The 17,340-nt window shown below is 51.9% G+C and overlaps 4 protein-coding genes across 4 annotated transcripts; 2 read left to right on the top strand and 2 right to left on the bottom strand.

Moving 5' to 3' along the window:
• Positions 1-1,018: 1,018 nt before the first annotated feature.
• ACET3X_009193 (uncharacterized protein) lies at positions 1,019-1,622 on the bottom strand (the record flags this gene model as incomplete). The annotated part of the gene is made up of 2 exons (XM_069455361.1): positions 1,019-1,560; positions 1,616-1,622. The coding sequence occupies 2 exons, from the start codon at positions 1,620-1,622 to the stop codon at positions 1,019-1,021; spliced, it is 549 nt and encodes a 182-aa protein (XP_069303270.1).
• A 4,060-nt stretch (positions 1,623-5,682) lies between these two features.
• Positions 5,683-6,976, bottom strand: ACET3X_009192 (uncharacterized protein; the record flags this gene model as incomplete). The annotated part of the gene is made up of 2 exons (XM_069455360.1): positions 5,683-6,825; positions 6,905-6,976. 2 exons carry the CDS (start codon positions 6,974-6,976, stop codon positions 5,683-5,685), a joined length of 1,215 nt encoding a protein of 404 aa, XP_069303269.1.
• A 1,207-nt stretch (positions 6,977-8,183) lies between these two features.
• Positions 8,184-12,083, top strand: ACET3X_009191 (uncharacterized protein). Its single transcript, XM_069455359.1, has 7 exons — positions 8,184-8,613; positions 8,662-8,677; positions 8,730-8,752; positions 8,802-8,919; positions 8,969-9,068; positions 9,117-11,446; positions 11,494-12,083. The coding sequence occupies exons 1-7, from the start codon at positions 8,490-8,492 to the stop codon at positions 11,951-11,953; spliced, it is 3,171 nt and encodes a 1,056-aa protein (XP_069303268.1). The 5' UTR covers positions 8,184-8,489; the 3' UTR covers positions 11,954-12,083.
• Positions 12,084-15,007: 2,924 nt separating this feature from the next.
• On the top strand, positions 15,008-15,704 carry ACET3X_009190 (uncharacterized protein; the record flags this gene model as incomplete). The annotated part of the gene is made up of 2 exons (XM_069455358.1): positions 15,008-15,469; positions 15,519-15,704. 2 exons carry the CDS (start codon positions 15,008-15,010, stop codon positions 15,702-15,704), a joined length of 648 nt encoding a protein of 215 aa, XP_069303267.1.
• Between the last annotated feature and the right edge of the window lie 1,636 nt (positions 15,705-17,340).

Raw genomic sequence — 17,340 nt, 5'->3', positions numbered from 1 at the left:
GATCGATGGGTTGTTTCATGTCGCAACGGAGACTGGAAATGCGTCGGTATGTTGCCGTCAGATCTTCTGGAAAGAAGCTTGTGAGATGATGGTCCACTACACCTGATGGTCGTGGAGGCGTATCGGATCAAATTAGCGAGTGGTGTTTATGGCTGTGGACAAGACAATTGCGCAAGGCTTTACTACCGCTTTTGATTCCGTTCGCTTGCTCTTGTTCTCGTACTCGTTCATGATCGCTTAGTTGTCCGGCCGTTTTAAGACTGTACATTCGAGCGATCGAATACGCCTGGTGTGAGCACTTGGGCCGTAACTAGGTAATAGTACCATGGGCCCGTGAACCAACACCAGTTTTCACATTACACCACGACTTTGCGGTCCTATAGGAGACCATTAAACGCAATAAAGCCTTAAGATTCTCAGCCGACCGCACACATCTTCACGTGACTTTGAATTTTGTATCTTCTTGCTCTACGTTTAATACTACATGCGCTGTCTCATACGCTACGCCTCCAAAGTCGACGACCAGATGTCACAAATGATAACGGTATCCAATGCAGCGCAGTTATTTCTGATTCAATTCAATGCCTTCAAGAATCCCCCGGTCAACGCTCTGGATTGATTTCGTTCCGAAAGCACCTCAACGACGCCATAATACCTAACTTTCGTTCCACGCGGCGGAAGAAAAGCCTTGCTACCGCTTACAAGACCACCACACCAGTTATACTGTCTAGAGAAGAGTCAACGCATGGATTTGAATACTTTCCGCTGTGGCTGGTCATCAAGGCAACCTGGAGTGAAATCGATTGGTGTTTCAATCAGGCTGTCGCCAAAATGGGAGCTAAAATTAAGAGGTGAACCGCAGAACCAACAGAACTCTACCAAAGTGGCCAACGACCACCCTGAAGACAGCAAAAGAAATTTTACAACGCGAAATGCCCCCACTGAACCTAATAAGCAGCCAAAGTACCTTCAGCTCCTCTGGTCGCATCAGCCGTGCTATTCACCACCACCACCACACTCACTTGCCACCGCCGATAACACCCACTGCTCTCCACCGCTGATCTACGCCGCGGCAAACAGGCGTCTCATCGCGGATCGCTTGAGGTGGGATGCGATACATAACCAGGTACTCCCCATAATGCAGCCACTCGCAGTTTGCGTCCTTCCCACTGGCACTGTCCTTCAAGATATCCACCGCACGAAAGACCGGGCCCCGAGCGAAATGCGCTGGATCCACCGTAACGACCCATGTATCCTCGCCATAGCGCTCGCCGAAGCGCTTGGCTACTGCCTCTGCATGAGCCAGGTTGTCATAGACACTGATAAAGGGAGATGAGATGTTGGTTTGCTGGTTGAGGTGGGCAAGGCCAAAGCGGGATAGCGCAGAGGTGTAGTTGACAATGGTGGTTTGATTCTTGGAACTAAAGCCTGTGGAGAAAGAGTATCGGGTCTGAGAGCTTGTGCGGTGCACGCGGTAGACTTGGGATGGCCAGGCGGTTGGAGCAGAAGTTGACCCTGATGGTGCGTATATAGGATGGGGCTGTGTGAGCGTGCATAGTGCTTTCCTGATATCAGTATGGTTTTGAGAAAAATCTGCGATAATCTGAAAGCTTACCTGTCATGGTGGGACTCAACTCGATGTGTCTCGAAAGACAAGTTCTGGTTGAATATAGAATGCAGCCAATAGGATGTGCTGTCACAGGTGAACTCCTTTACAGAACTGTAAGACGTGTTCTAGGAACAGTGATCAGCAACTTGAGGAACAGAAACAGTTTGAAGAAGTCGTTACAGTAGAAACCAGAGTGATCTCTTATATCGCTATGCACCCATGTCATGTCTGGTATGCAGAGAAGCGGTCAAAAAGCCCGTTCAAACGGTACAAATGCATCTGAATCAGGACTTCGTTGTTCATGTTGGCTTCCTTCCCCGACGGAACATGAACCTCGTTTCGTCTGTTCGAGTGTTGACTTCCCGACAGTCAACAAAGAGATAGCAACATCCCACGCCTGGTGCCGTCGGCAGGCCAAACCGGGTTGTGGGGACGGCCGTGATACACTCAGTATCGAAGTACGGTGCTGTAGCTAGGTTCCTCGTTTGGTGATGAAGCATAGGCCAGGTGCATGTGATACAAATCTTCGGGATTTGTGCTTCAAATGCCTTTTCCGATCGATTTCCGTTTGGCATGCAAGTCACGGTCGCTTGCATTCACCCCTAACACCTACACCTGGATTAGACATGTCAGTGTAGAAGAGTGTTAGCAAGATAGAGTTGAAATTCCAAATCTGTCTTGATCGGAGACTCTAGAACGGAAAGGATCGTGTAAAGGAATTACAACAACAGGGAATCGGGCTATCCACGAAGAGTGAAGACGTGCAGATGTCAAAAATCGGAGACAACCAAAGATTCGATCTAATGTGGTAAAGCGGTCTCACCAAGAAGTCTCCGACCCGACTAGACGAAAGATAGAAGCCGTGAGACTTGGATTTTCTTACTGCTGGAGGCGTGTAGGAATGCTGCCGATGTGTCATCTCATGAGAACCAGATCGTTGGGGCCGTGCAGGTAAGCGGGTAGACGCATTCAAGGGATGTATCAGGCATCGCATCCTATTCGTCAGATTTATAGTATTGAAGACAGCATACGTGCAGTTCCTCCCGAGTACTGGATACCAATGCATATCTGGGATGGGGATGGGAATCTGCAGCACCGTCTTTAGAGACACGGAAGGAAAGCCGCCTGCGTGGAGTAGCGATCACACCTGTCAGTATCTTCTCACCGCCTCTTCTTCAGCGGCGTCCGTTGGCCATGATGACATGGGCATCTCACGTATGACATGTAGGAAGATTAGGGTGAGGGTTGCGTGTGTGAAAGGATGTCGGCTTTAGTTCCGCGGCGATCTAAACCCAATTAGGACAGGCGTCGTATCTTCACGAATCCGAAAAGTTGACGACAGCAGTCGGGAGCGCGCAGGCGAGCGTCAACGTTCCTCAGCCATACAAACGGTAGGCGAAGCGGTTTAGGATATTCGTCACAATCTGATCTAACAGCTCGCTAGCCCATATCACGCTCGCGCTGTCGCAACATACACACCAAACGCAGCGACCCACCACCCATAACTTCCACCCACGCTCGCAACCGCGCCGAAACCTTCCGAAACCACCCAACTTGCACGTCACATACCCACAATGTCATACTTTCGGATAACGCTCATGCGCTCTGGCATTGGTATGCCTGCGAAGACGCAAGGTGTGCTCAAAGCGCTCGGCCTCCGCAAACGCATGACGACCGTCTACCACCCCGTTACACAGTCCGTTGCCGGTCAAATCATGAGGATAAAGGAACTGGTCGACGTCAAGGAAGTCGAGAACCCGATGACTAAGGAGCAAATGCGCGCCGCGAGGAGACCTGATCCAGGGTACTACATCGAGCAGAGGGCGGAGGAGGCCATGAGGGGGTACAAATAGATGCAAAGAGACATGAATGAGGTGTGCTATTCGCATGTAAATTAAGCTACGGGAATGTATGCACATACGGCGTTATGGGAAATGAGGCCAGTGATTGAGCCCTCTTGCATGCTCACTTGGAGGATTGGGCTAGGCGGATGCGCTATCGGTATGCTGTGCCTACTGTGCATGAGTCAATCCAACCTAAATCCTAATCTTATTCGGGATGCGTGTAATCAGGAACGACATGGGCAACGCCCCTTAGTAGAGAAATGTTTGTACAAAGGGCTACAAGGAGCCAATAGCTTCGCACTGCTTAATGTTCACCCATGAACAATCTCCAGGGACCCGGTAGTTTTCCGGACATTGCACGTTTTATGGCGGTACGCTCGAACTCTTTACCAGAAATTTTGCGAGCTTGTCGGAGGAGCCTTAGCCGGAATCCCAGACAGCGGTAAGCCTGTCAAGAGGTACACTTGCACTAGTTATCGGTCGTCTATCGGGGCTTCACTACGGGAACTAGCCAAAAGGCTTCTACACAAAATTACCAGGACCTATACCAAGAAAATCCCTCTCTCTTTCGTGCACCCAAACACCCCTCGCAATAGTCTTAACAAACCACCCCTCAGTACTCCACCCTATCGCACCAATCGTCCACAAGAACCCCAACACACGCCAGAAGATACCGTCTTTAAACCCCAACCGCTTCTCAAAGTCAATGATGTGATCTTCCAACATGATGATCGCTGCCTGTCCTAGGAAGCACTTGAATGCGCCATCGTCGTCAAATCCACGATTCACCAACATACTCGCCGCTCCATGGATCCAGCCAGATATGCCAAACGCCATGAAAAGCTGAACATATTTGGATGCAAAAGAGCCCTTGCGCAAACCCAACACATCTCTCGTAAGCCACGTACCAGGAATGGAGCAGATGCGCCGACACTGTTGATGCCATACCCTCGACCATGCACTACGCACACTATACAAGTCTTTGAATTTACCGAAGACAGAAGGGCAGTCTCGTGGGTTGGCGAGATGCGTAGCTACGCTCAGGACGCCATAAGCTGAGTTTACCATCTCCAATGCTGTCATTGTGAGGAGTATATGGACCCAAGTGTACCAGAAGCGGGTGAGAAACGGTGAGGACGGTGGGAAAGGTTGGAAAGGCTTGAGAGTGCGAATGTCAACCCAGGACCCGTAAGGAGAGCCGGCAGAATAGGAGACTATCACGTCTTTTAGGAGATAGAAGATGAGGCCTCGCAGGGTTTTGCGAGCGACGAAGATGCTGGGCTGGGATTAGTCCTGCCATCGACGAGAAGCTGGAAGCTGCGATACGTACAGACGGGGATAGTCGGCTGGTACTTCCATGTACACATTCTTGACTTGGTTACTCCAACCCGTGTAGCGGGTCGTTGTAGTGAGACGGAGAGCCCACCACATTCTACTCGGGAACGTCCTTCCCGCACCCCCTGGCTTATCTTCGTAACCATTCTTCCACACCTTGTCCTTGTTCTCGTGTTCGTTGTCATCTCCATTCTTCCCATCCTTGCTATACTGCATCTTGTACCACCCTTCCTTATCAGGACTACCCAGCAAAACCCAGTCAACGTAAACGAACACGCAACTCGACACGGTGCAGTTGATAGCATAGTGGTTTCCCCAGCCTGCATGCCATTCTCGATACAAAGATTGTGTGACGAGTAAAATAACAAGTGGTAGACTAATGCCCACGCGGAGCAAGTGATGGTTCGGTCCAGCGGCAAGGGTGAGAACGTTGGCTAGGTATAGAAGAGGAATTTGCAGTGTTATGATTTGAGGGGGAAGTTGGAATAGGGCCATTGCTACAGTATTGACTGTGCAGTCGCGAGGGTGAGAGTGTGGTAATTGAAGGAAGTGATATATGATGGCGCACTGTGAAACATATATACAAGAATGTACATGATCCTTAACCGGGCGTATCTGCTAGCCTCTGGTGGTTAGTCGGGAATAGGGCTGACATGCTGGTTCAGCCGAATAAGATTCGTTCAAGTACGTTAGCGTATGGGTCCGTGATTCGACTCGTGTGCCTAGGACTAGTGTAGCTACCGCATGGCTGTATAGAGGAAGGTCTCAAAGGTCCCGCGTCGTAGTGCCAAGAACTAGTATCATTAAATGCTATACCTAAGCTTGGTTGTCATCCATGATGTTGACCGACAAGCCAGGTTTGAACGCCACTAACGCGAACAGCGTAATCTAGCCTCAAATCTCTACGTCCTGGAAGCTTGATCCGTCGCCATCGTCTTCGGCCGATGGCTGCCCAGGCTTTGGCCGTTGAGGTAAACTTGCTTCTATAGACTTCTCGTCGTTCGGCTCAGGCTCGGAATCATCCTCTTCGCTATCCTCTTGCTGTTTCTCCTTGTCCGATTGTGGTTTGAGATCTTCGGTTCGAGCCTTTTGCTCCTCGGTTTGCGTCTTTGGCTCAATGGAGTTTCGCTCGCTCTTCTCGCTGACGTTATCTTTTGGTGGTGGAGGGGGCGGTGCTGCTCCGTCTGTATCGCGATCCCGCCTTGGTTGCTCGGGTGTGGGTGGTGTCACCTCTGTGCGCGGACTGATAATGGGGCTTCTGGGTTGCTGCTGCTGTTGCTGCTGCTGCTGCGGTGATTGCTGCGGCGCTTGCTGAGAGCCTCCCGGACCGACACTTCGTAACCTGGGGTCAGCGTTCAGGTAGTAGCCTCGAACGCCAACGATTCTGCCTTCCCTCTCGCAGCCTATGACCCAGTCTGGCACAACTACTGGGATGTTGTTCTCCACGGCCTTCTCCCATGCCGGTCCTCTGCCCTCAGTACACACAAAGTGCGTCGTGTCGATGCGCACGTTATCCGCAATTTTAGCACCGATTCGCTCAACAGAACGCTGCAGCGACTCGCGGAGGGCAGCGGGCATGTGGCCAGGGGTGATGGTGATGCCAGACAAGTCTGTCATCTTGTGTGTCTGCACCAAGAGCTTCTCACTGCTGAAGGTTCCCGCACTAGTCTTCAGAACCAGGTGAAACTGATATTCCGTGTCGACTGCTAGGCCACTTAGCTTGGTGCTGTGTACCTCGCTCGGCTTGGGTATTGTGCCGGCCTTGTTGCCATTGCGGTATAGAGTGAGGCTGCGCAGTTCGGCCGTCGCAATGTCGATGGGATCCCACTCAAGGACGACGGAAGTCTGGGTGGCATTGCGACACTTGAGGACGGGGGCTGAGGGGGTGCGTTGGCCAAAGGTGCGGAAGATCTCAGACTGGAGCTCGTGGAAGGCTTTTTGTGCGTCGGCTTCGGCTTTGTAGTTCCTTCCCACGTCGATGTCCACCATGGAGCCAGACGAGATGTCCGGGGGTAGCAATATGGAGGGGAACTCAATCTAGCTCTACGTCAGCCACGGTGAACTGCAAGGGTGCGCTTGCGCTGGGCTGCGCGCTGCAAGGCATTGAGGGGCTCACAAGACGCTTGTCTTCGGTCAGTAGCACGGCTACTCCGGCGTCGACCTTTCCGACTGTGAGAGAGACGAGCATTTTGTGTGCAAGTGCTTGAGGTTGCTGGACTACAGGAATGTACGTGTATAGTTCGGTACGGCTGAGCCGCGTACCTGAGCATCAATGGCGCGGCCCGAAGAATCGCCGGCGACCTCAAAGCGCTAGCGGTCGCGCTCCAGGCCTTTGCTCTCTCTTCGTCCTGTGGCTCAACCACGATATGTAAGGAAATGCAACCTACAAACCTTGCGAGAAAAAGAAAGGTTGCACCTCCTCGTCCAACTCAATCAGTGCCTGCGGGTCATAATTCTGTTCCTACTATATCCAGAGCCAGTCGTCTGATGTATGCCTGGGCGCGATCTTTGAAGCAACCAATAACAACCTGTTACTCTTACCTTGGGTAGTCTACCAAGTATCGACGACCGGAGAACATGGAACAAGCAAGCCGATCCCGTCGATTGCAGACATCCATTTCAGTAGGGTATTGGCATTGCACATTTCCAACTGGTGTGTGCATTGCGCAAGGCGAGAGAGAGTCTATGCGACTGTCCTGGCTGGCTGCTAGCGTGTCTTGCTGCGTCTATGCTTGGTCCTCAACCGTCACGATTCAGTTTACATGATTGCATCTTCACAGCACAATTCGTTCCGGCAAAGTCGATGCTTCCACAAACAGCAACGCGAGACCAGTGACGTCATCCCACAGACACAGGACCGGATCTACCACGAATGGCTAGGTGTCGGCGATAGATCACGTGAATTGGCGTCTGGAGCGCACAACGCGATGCGCATCTCCAGTGTTCTCAGTCGTGCTGCATGGCGCGGAAGCAGGGACACGGCCGCGCTCAGAATTGCATACTGGTGGCATGCGAATCGCAGTGCCGGGGTCCGCTGTCTCAGCTCCTCCATACCCCAGAAGGCCTCCGAGGCTGGCCAGTTGGGATCGGCGATGGCACAGTGGGGATGCGCGGAGGCTAACGTCTTTATCGTGGTTGCTTGTTCCAAGCGCGTTCAACACTTTGACGCAGAGATTTTGGAGGCGGCTCAACAGCAGGCCGACACGTGTAGCCGACGCTGCTGCCGCCATGGCCAAGGGCATTTCCAGGCTTCTGGCCAAGTTGTTGCGCCGCGTTTGACATGGTATTGAAACCTGGTCGGGCAGGGCGTTAGACTAGAGTGGGCTTAGGTCAGCCGTTCGCGATAAGTCCCGCGATGCACGGTTGCCGTCCTATGATGCATCGCGAGTTCCTGCGTCGACGGCTGGTCGTAGCTACCACCAGCACACGAGCCCTGCCAGAAAACCTTCCCGGCATTCTGTCTCTTCCTCTGGCCATCTCCTCCAAACATTCCACTTCCTCTCCAGACATCTCATCTGCCATACATTATCCCCCCACCTAGCTCTTCTCCACTATCTTGGCTGTCTGATTACCCCATTATTTGCTCCATACTGCCTGCAGGAAATAATTCCCTCGACACCGCTCCACGCGCCGTCGCCCAAACCTCACCCACTCGTTGCAATTAGCATTCCTCGCACACCACTCCGACACACATTGTCACCATGGTTCTCATTGAGAATCAGGAATACCTCTGCGAAGAGGAGAAGCGTCTGAAGCAGGACAGAGAACGCACCGCCTACTGGAAGCGATGGGGTCCCTACGTTGCCGAGAGGCAGTGGGCAACTGGTCAGTCTTCTTAATCAACATGCTCGAGCCAATCTAATCTGTGTACAGTCCGCGAAGACTACTCGTGAGTACCCTTGCTGCCACCACCGTAGTCTGCTGCTAACAAACTTCTTTAGCCCTGACGGAGATGCCTGGAGCCGTAAGCACCCTTATTAACGACACAACTACCAGCCACTGATGCTATACAGATTTTACCCATGACATGGCACGGTCGCGCGCCTTTCGCTGGGGCGAAGACGGCATTGCTGGTGTGTCCGACTCGCACGGTTTCCAGAACATTGCATTCGCCTTTTGGAATGAAAAGGAGTATGTGTGCGCGATGCAATTCTTGAAGCCTGTACTGACTTGTCTGCAGTGACTTCCTCAAGGAGCGTCTTTTCGGTCTCTCGAACCCCCAGGGTAACCACGGCGAGTCGCTCAAGGAGTGTCATTTCCATCTGGACAACACGCCAACTGTAAGTTGGATTGGCTCACCACGTGTATGCCGCTAATTCCACTCGCAGCACTCGTATATGAAGTTCCTCTACAAACTTCCCCAGCGGAAATTTCCATACGAAGACCTCATCGAGACGAACGCGAAGCGTACGCGCTTGGACAAGGAGTACAACCTCGTCGACACCGGCATCTTCGACGACGACCGGTATTGGGATATCTTCATTGAGACCGCGAAGGAGGCAGACGATCCCGACGAGTTGTGCTTCCGAGTTACGGCTTACAATCGGGGACCAGAACCAGCGCCTCTGCACATTGTCCCTCACTGTTGGTTCAGAAACACTTGGGCGTGGGGTCATGAGGACGAGAAGCTCAAGCCCTCCATCACCAAGATTGGCCCAACAACAGCGCAGTCAAAACATCACAAGCTGGGAGACCGTTACTTCCAGCTTTCACCGTCCCCTGGCACTGGCCCAAGCGGCGAGGATGTACAGCCTGAGCTTCTCTTCACCGACAACGATACCAACTACAAGGCACTATGGAACGTTGAGAACAAAGTTCCGTTCGTCAAGGACGGAATCCATCGCCGCATCGTAGACGAGCAGCTGGACGCTGTCAACCCTGAGAACACTGGCACCAAGTGTGGCGCCTGGTACGCTTTCGACGAGGGCGACGGTGTCCTGCCGGGCGAGTGCGCTGTAGTCCGCTTCAGGTTGTCAAAGAGAAATGACGGGTTCCTTGACGAAGAAATGTTTGACGACATCATCGAGCAGCGCCGTGCTGAGGCCGACGAATTCTACTACAGAATAAGTCCGCTCCCAATTGCTGACGATCTGCGAAACATCCAGCGTCAGGCCTTTTCCGGTATGATGTGGTGTAAGCAATACTACCACTTCATCTGGGACCAGTGGGCGAACGGTGACCCTAGCATGCCTCCTCCACCACCTGGCCGGAAGGCTATACGAAACAAAGAATGGAAGCACATGTACTTGGACGATATTTTATCCATGCCGGACTCTTGGGAATACCCCTTTTTCGCTGCCTGGGACAGCGCCTTCCACTGTATCACACTTGCCATGATCGACCCAGACTTCGCGAAGAAGCAGCTGGACCTCTTCACGCGCGAATGGTACATGCACCCGAATGGTCAACTGCCAGCATACGAATGGAACTTTGGCGATGTAAATCCTCCGGTACACGCCTGGTCACTCTTCCGGGTGTTCAAGATTGAGCGCAAAATGTACGGGCGTGAGGACTTTGACTGTCTCGAGCGCGTATTCCAAAAGCTCTTGCTAAACTTCACCTGGTGGGTCAACCGAAAAGATGCTGACGGAAAGAACATCTTCGAAGGTGGTTTCCTGGGCCTCGACAACATTGGTCTCTTCAACCGTTCGGATCCTTTACCGACTGGTGGTGTCCTGGAACAGGCTGACAGCACTGGCTGGATGGGCTTCTACTGTTTGAACATGTTGAACATCTGCCTCGAGCTTGCCAAGCGACGGCGCATCTACGAAGACATGGCCTCAAAGTTTTTCGAGCACTTTTTGATGATCAGCGATGCCATGCAGTTCCGCAGCGAGGGCGAGTCAAAACCACTGTGGAACGAAGAAGACGGTTTCTACTATGATGCCATCTCTTGGGGTGGCCCATGGTCTCACCAGATGCCTGTCCGTTCTCTGGTTGGTCTGATTCCTCTCTACTCAACCATGACACTGGAGCCGGAGGTTATCAACCGCCTGCCAAGTTTCAAGAAACGAGTCGAATGGTTCATTGCCAACCGCCCTGAAACCTCGAAGCGCAACATCCATACACTCTCAAAACGTGGCCAAGGAAACCGTATGCTCTTGTCACTTGTCAACGAAGACCGACTAAAGCGCATCATGAAGAGAATGCTGGACGAAGACGAGTTCTTCGCTGACCACGGTATCCGATCGCTTTCGAAATACCACAAGGACCACCCCTACTCCATGGACGTGAATGGCCAAAAGTACGAAGTTGCTTACCTCCCCGGCGACTCGGACAGTGGGCTCTTTGGTGGCAACAGCAATTGGCGAGGTCCCATCTGGTTAGCCGTCAACTTCCTACTCATCGAATCCTGCCAGAGATTCCATCTCTACTATGGCAATGATCTGAAGGTAGAGTGTCCTACGGGTTCGGGTGACTATATGCATCTCGGCCACGTCGCAGAGGAGATTCAGCATCGTCTTCAGCATCTGTTTGCTCGTGGAGATGACGGTAGAAGAGCCATCAACGACGGCAACGAGATGCTGGACTTTGACCCGAATTGGAAAGACTACATGTGGTACCACGAGTTCTTCGATGGTGATACGGGCCGTGGCTTGGGAGCAACGCATCAGTGCGGCTGGACCGGTCTGATTGCAAAGATGATTCATGACACTGGGTAAGTTTGATCATATTCCGTACGATATATCGACTAATGATGTGTAGCATGACTTGCCGTCTCCCACAAACGCCACGCACACCAGGAGGTGCTGCCGACCATTACTTTGATGATGTTTTCACTACGACAGGCAAACCAACCAAGCGTCAGACTCTCCGCCGGTCTTCGACAAGCCGTAGCATAGGCTTCCGAAGTGATTGGGGTGAGACGTCCACCAATGGCGAGGAAGACGATGTCACAAGCCCGATGAAGCGCAAGAACTCGGTGGGTGTCTTGGACCAAGAGGCGCTTGAGCAGAAGTCTGCTATGGAAGATCGGCTGCATCACTATGTCAGTGGCCAGCTTCAGCGCATCAAGACAGGCATGCAAGACTATGAACCAGATGAGTTCGAGACCATGACCGATGGCGGTTCCGACTCAAGGCCGACGACGCAGAATGGCCGCCGCAACGGACGTGGGCGCGACAAGGGCGATTACTTTGAGCAAGATCCCTATTTCAGCAAATAAGGGCCACTCTATGGTGTTTTGGGGTTTGGTTTGGAGTGATAATCATCAGCGGTACAAGTTGTTAACGGGCGAACCCTATATCCTAGACCTAGAGTAGATCTTTTTACGATACAACGATATCTTCATTCAGTTCATAATGCATCTCCTACGACGTCTTTAAGAAGATGTTGTAACTCAGTGGTGTAGCCGATGTGGAAGCGAGCTCAAGGCGGATCTATGGTACCGCAGCCTTGAGTCAACAAGGCTTCGCAATGGTAACAGGGGGCTTGAATACGCTTGTCGCCATGGTGTTTGGCCTGGCAGTATCGTCCAGTCTAGCAATTGCGGTTGTCCGTGAGGCTTAGCCAACCAGATCTTATCGATAAGGGCTACTTGGTGTTTAGACAGACAAACCCCATCCCCGCTGCCCAAACAATCAACCCCAGCAGTCCAACGTCATTGACGCGCGCGTTCTCTGTCGCCCTCTTCTTGTCGCTCGCTTAAAGATTATTGCATCGAAGCTTCTGTTATTTGGTGCGTACCGCCGTTCGTAACCCTCTCGCTGTTTATCTGGCTAACCATCGGAATGCGCTCCAGCCGATAGCACGCACGCGGTACCGTCGAGACAGTCCGTACTATAGCACGGTTCGAAGGTCGATATGTCGGGCTTCATAAGTACCATGTTCGTCGCTCTCGTCCTCCTCTTTCCATCTGCCCTGCGAGACGAAGCCAATGCCTTGCCCGTTCGCCCCTAGCCAGAACTGGATGAACTGCGGGATACGCACACACGTGTTCCGTTGTTGAGAGCGGAACATGATAGACTTCGGGACATCTTACAGAGGAATGGGGCTCGGAGATACCGCGTTCGGGCTTGAATACGGGCGTGATGGCGTTTGGACCTACATCTCGATCGGCTGCTGACTCGTCTCCTTCTCTAGCAACCCGCGAACTCGCGCACCGTTCAAACCGTCAAAAAACCGAGGCACCAGTAGCTGGCAGCTGAAGCAGTATGCCGAAGCTACACTTGGTAGCGGCAGTTTGAGAAAGGCCGTCAAGCTGCCCGAGGGCGAGGACAAGGATGAGTGGCTAGCCGTCAATGGTATAAGGAATCCCTGGAGGAGGTGAGAGTCAGGCTGACTTGCGATTGCAGTTGTCGATTTCTACAACCAGATCAACTTGCTGTATGGATCCATCACTGAGTTTTGCTCTCCTCAAAGCTGTCCTGAAATGAAGGCAACCGACGAGTAAGCCTACACCAAGCTCTCTCTGTACGCGCAACGCTAACTATCGGCAGGTTCGAGTACCTCTGGCAAGACTCCGAAAACTACAAAAAGCCTACCAAGATGCCCGCGCCCGAATATATCGAACACCTCATGGCATGGATACAGTCCAACGTCGACAATGAGTCCATGTTTCCCTCGCGTATCGGCGTACCCTTCCCCAAGACTTTCCCTGCTCTCATCCGGAACATGTTCAAGCGCCTATACCGTGTTTATGCGCACATCTACTGCCACCATTACCCTGTCATCATCGAATTGGGTCTGGAACCACATCTCAACACTAGCTTCAAGCATTATGTGCTATTCATTGACGAGCATGGTCTGGCCAGTGGAAGCAAGGACTTTTGGGGTCCGCTGGGTGACCTGGTGGAGAGCATGCTGAGAAGTGATTGAACGTCTCCAAGTGCCTCGACAAAGGTGGCGGAAAGGGACTAGAGGAGAGACAAGACTATTATGCATAACCGGCATATCTTGACGGCGTTGAGGAGCATTTGGGATTTGGCATGCACAGGAAGATATCACGATCACGAGCACGAGCACATGTTGACGATGTATGATTAGTAGCAATGACTCGGCTCACTGAGTCTCGGTTTCAAATGCGCATGCTACTCCCATGTGCCAGCAATGGTGCTCGCAAACGCAAGCCATGCCCAGGCAGCACCTCGTAACCAAGGTGCTGAGCGTTTGATGTCTCAAAGAAGTGGGTTTAGTCTGCGAACGGATTGTGGGGCAGAGTTCGTGTGTCGGAGACTTGGCAGATGGCAGACACGGTAGCCGTTCATGCCTTCTTTCTCAACCAAACATCCGCTCCACGCATATCGGTCCTTTCCCGATTGCGAAACTGCAAACGTCCTCCAGCGATGTTGGCGACGGCGATTGCTATATGACAAACGCGCTATTACGCATGGTCGTACTGCGATGGTGACGACGTTCATTGAACCGGAACAATGCTGGCACCTGTTTACAGACCAACCCTGCAAAATATACATTGTCTGCTCGAGTGTGGCCTCTGGTCTAGTAGCGATATTGGAAATGCAACCGATCGAGTATGGCACTTTCCTTTTCAGCTACGGCTGCCGACCCCTTCAAGAGCCACGTGCTCAGTGTGCGCAGATCTTCGCCAGCCTCCAAGGTTGCGTCACACGGCGGTGTGAACGGTTGCAGCTGAAGGCGCGGAGAGGTGCGTTTTGAACGGTCGCGAGAATAGCCGAGATGAGCCCTGGATGGGGACAGGGCGGAGCGTGAGACATTGGGCAAACCTTACACTCAACACAAAAAGGGAACGTGGAGCAAAGCACTGGGCAACCCCAGCTTTGCCCAACCCTCGGTTTGTAGTGTCCTTTCCCGCATGCATAGAGACGGCATTGTGAACAGACACCGCGATTAGCGAATTGCGGGGAGCGATACAACGCTGTGTGGGAAGTGTGGGGAAAATGAACCACGAGGCAATGACAGGGGCGATCTTATAAGGTAAGACTATGCAAGTAAAGGCACCGGGTAGGTTGACAGGAAGTGGGAAGAGTGCTAGCGGCTCTCTGACCTTTCAAATGCCATTACCCCGGGTACCGTTTCAGTACCCAAGCTCCGCCGACCCCTGCAAGGTGTACAGCATGATGGTTCTCGGCCTCGAGTATCAAAAGCAGTTTAATCTCTCCTTGCAGCCGGACCAAGAAGGGACCCCTCTTTTTTTGGTATCCTTCAAATATCATTTCCTGGCACTGCGCGCGGATCATTCCAGCTAACAAACCATGCCATTCGGTTTCTACTTTGATTTTACATCTATCCTTCCGCAATGATGCCGCAACACCTCCGCAATATCGCCCTCGCGATCGAGTTCTTCGCGATCCTTGCGCAATGTGCACATCTAAACTACACTGGGGAGGCCGTTACAACTCGCTTCTGGGACTGTTGTAAACCGTCTTGTGGTTGGAAGGGAAAGGCACAGTTCTCGAGACCAGTGGAATCGTGTACGGCCGACGACAAGCCTACGGATATTACTGCCGGTACTGGTTGCAACGGCGGTGATGCGTTCCAGTGCTCCAACCAGCAGCCATGGGCCATCAACGACACTGTTTCATATGGCTATGCTGGAGTCTACATCACACCAGATCTCACACATGGAGGTATCGAGGACGCCTGGTGCTGCGCATGCTACCAACTCAACTTCACCAGTGAGCCTTTGATTGGCAAGAGCATGATTGTACAAGCCTCGAATACCGCCTACGATGTGACGAACGCGAACCGGTTTTCACTTGCAGTAAGCCATTGTATTTCGGGTGTTATGATTGCGAAGCTGAGTCACTTAGGTTCCCGGTGGTAACACAACATCAACGAATGCATGCGCCCAGCAATATGGCGTGTCTCAGTCTGTCTTTGGCGAGAATATGGCGGGTGTCAGTTCACTTGAAGACTGCCAAAATCTACCCGAAAATCTAAGGGCCGGTTGCGAGTGGCGCTTCGACTGGTTCAAAGATGCATCGTACCCAAGGTAGATATAGCTCCCAGTCCAAACGTTACGCGACGTACATAGGCTCACTTCGCACAGTGCAAATTTCCAACGTGTGGTCTGTCCTTCGGAAATTACAGCCAAGACGAACTGTATCCGTAATGACGATAAAGTGCTTGCAGGCGAAGCGTCTTCCGCTCAGAGCCTCACGCCTAGCTCTCCCACTATGGCTTTCTTCGCCGTCATTATACTAGGTTTAATATCGATATAGCATCGGTGACGCGAGGTTGTGTACCGCGTTCTTTCATTCTCACTTTCGTTACGTTTTTTCGATTTCTCTCTGTCGTTCGTCTTCGTAGGCTGCTCGGCTGGAGATATCAGATGATGGAGCTGGCCAGCCCATTTTTCATGCATGGAAACCCTACTACTAAAAGGAATTGTGCCTCAACAGGCAGTACATCGTGTCCAGAACAGCACGCGATCATCTCTCTACGATGTTTCCAATGTTAGAGTCACCAGTCATATTGTTGTGACCGCAATCTCCTTTTTTCGTGGGTCTTCTTTCTCGCTCATTGGAATGGCTTTCATATGATTCACGATTGTTTTATTGCATAGCGACATCTAGTGGCATTTTTGGTAGCTATGGAGGCAGCGCAAAACGTACGTGGAAGAATAAGCCACTTTGCATCCACTTGAGAGATCCATAATATGGCGTGACGCTGGAGGAAGAATTAATCAGTGTACTTTGAGCGTAAGGAATCAACCAGACTGGTTGGTGGAATTAAAAAAAAAAGTCCAAAACAGAAAAGCCCTTCGCCATGTCAAGAAGCCACTCAGATCGGACCAATTAACAAAAAGCAGACCTATGATACTCGGAACATTTGCCGCCATCGTCTGCATCCTCTTCCGTCCACATGAACTGCTCAGCACACAAAACGCCACGATATTCCACCAGGAAAACGCCCTTCCCTCCGCCATCCAACAGAGAAAGCCGAGAGGAGATATTGTAGATCCCTACACAACGGCACCAACCTCGACAATCGATCGCGTTCACCCAGTCCAATTACTTGCCCAATCTCGCTCTTCATTTAGGCAAATGACACCACCGAACAAGTTTTCTATAACTGAATCTTGCGCATCCCCCGCCGTGCGCGCGCGCACCGTACCGAGAAGAGAGATTATCCATATTGAGCCGCGGGCGCTAGGGGAAATCCGATATATTACATGGGCACCACGTTAACGCTACCGACGGACAAGTGATGAGCCAAAGCAAGAATACGTAGCACTAGAGAAAGGGGCGGAAGATCTGATTGCGAAGGGCCTTCGCCACTCATCCAGGGTTTGCGATCTGCGTTGTGTGGTGCGGTAGGATTGGAAAAAAAAAGTTGTCAACCACTTATACCTCGCTTACACGAGGGGAGATCCTTTTCGTCAAATGCAGTATCGCATGTGTGAGATGTGTGGTTGTACGCAAAGCCGTTGACAGGCGTTCAAGTCTTGGTATCTCTTTCCTTTCTGCAAGGGGAGTCTTGCATAGGTTCTGCTGTGAATGTGACCTATATGAGGTAGGAGAGATTGCTGCTTCAAGTAAGGTTTCCGTTCAATAATAGACGAGATTCATGAGACTGATGCGGTCATGTCATACTAGAACCTCCAAAAACGTTTGCAGCGCATGACCTCAC

The sequence above is a fragment of the Alternaria dauci genome, chromosome 9, assembly GCF_042100115.1.
Source record: "Alternaria dauci strain A2016 chromosome 9, whole genome shotgun sequence".
Lineage (NCBI taxonomy): Eukaryota > Fungi > Ascomycota > Dothideomycetes > Pleosporales > Pleosporaceae > Alternaria > Alternaria dauci.
Note: the sequence above shows the minus strand (reverse complement) of the source record. Positions and strands in the feature narration are given on the sequence as shown.

Coding starts and splice junctions, on each gene's coding strand:
- ACET3X_009191 (XM_069455359.1), top strand. CDS start 8,490: ATGGTTCTCATTGAGAATCAGGAATACCTCTGCGAAGAGGAGAAGCGT. Junction 8,753..8,801: donor TGACGGAGATGCCTGGAGCC/GTAAGCACCCTT, acceptor GATGCTATACAG/ATTTTACCCATGACATGGCA. Junction 9,069..9,116: donor ATCTGGACAACACGCCAACT/GTAAGTTGGATT, acceptor TTCCACTCGCAG/CACTCGTATATGAAGTTCCT.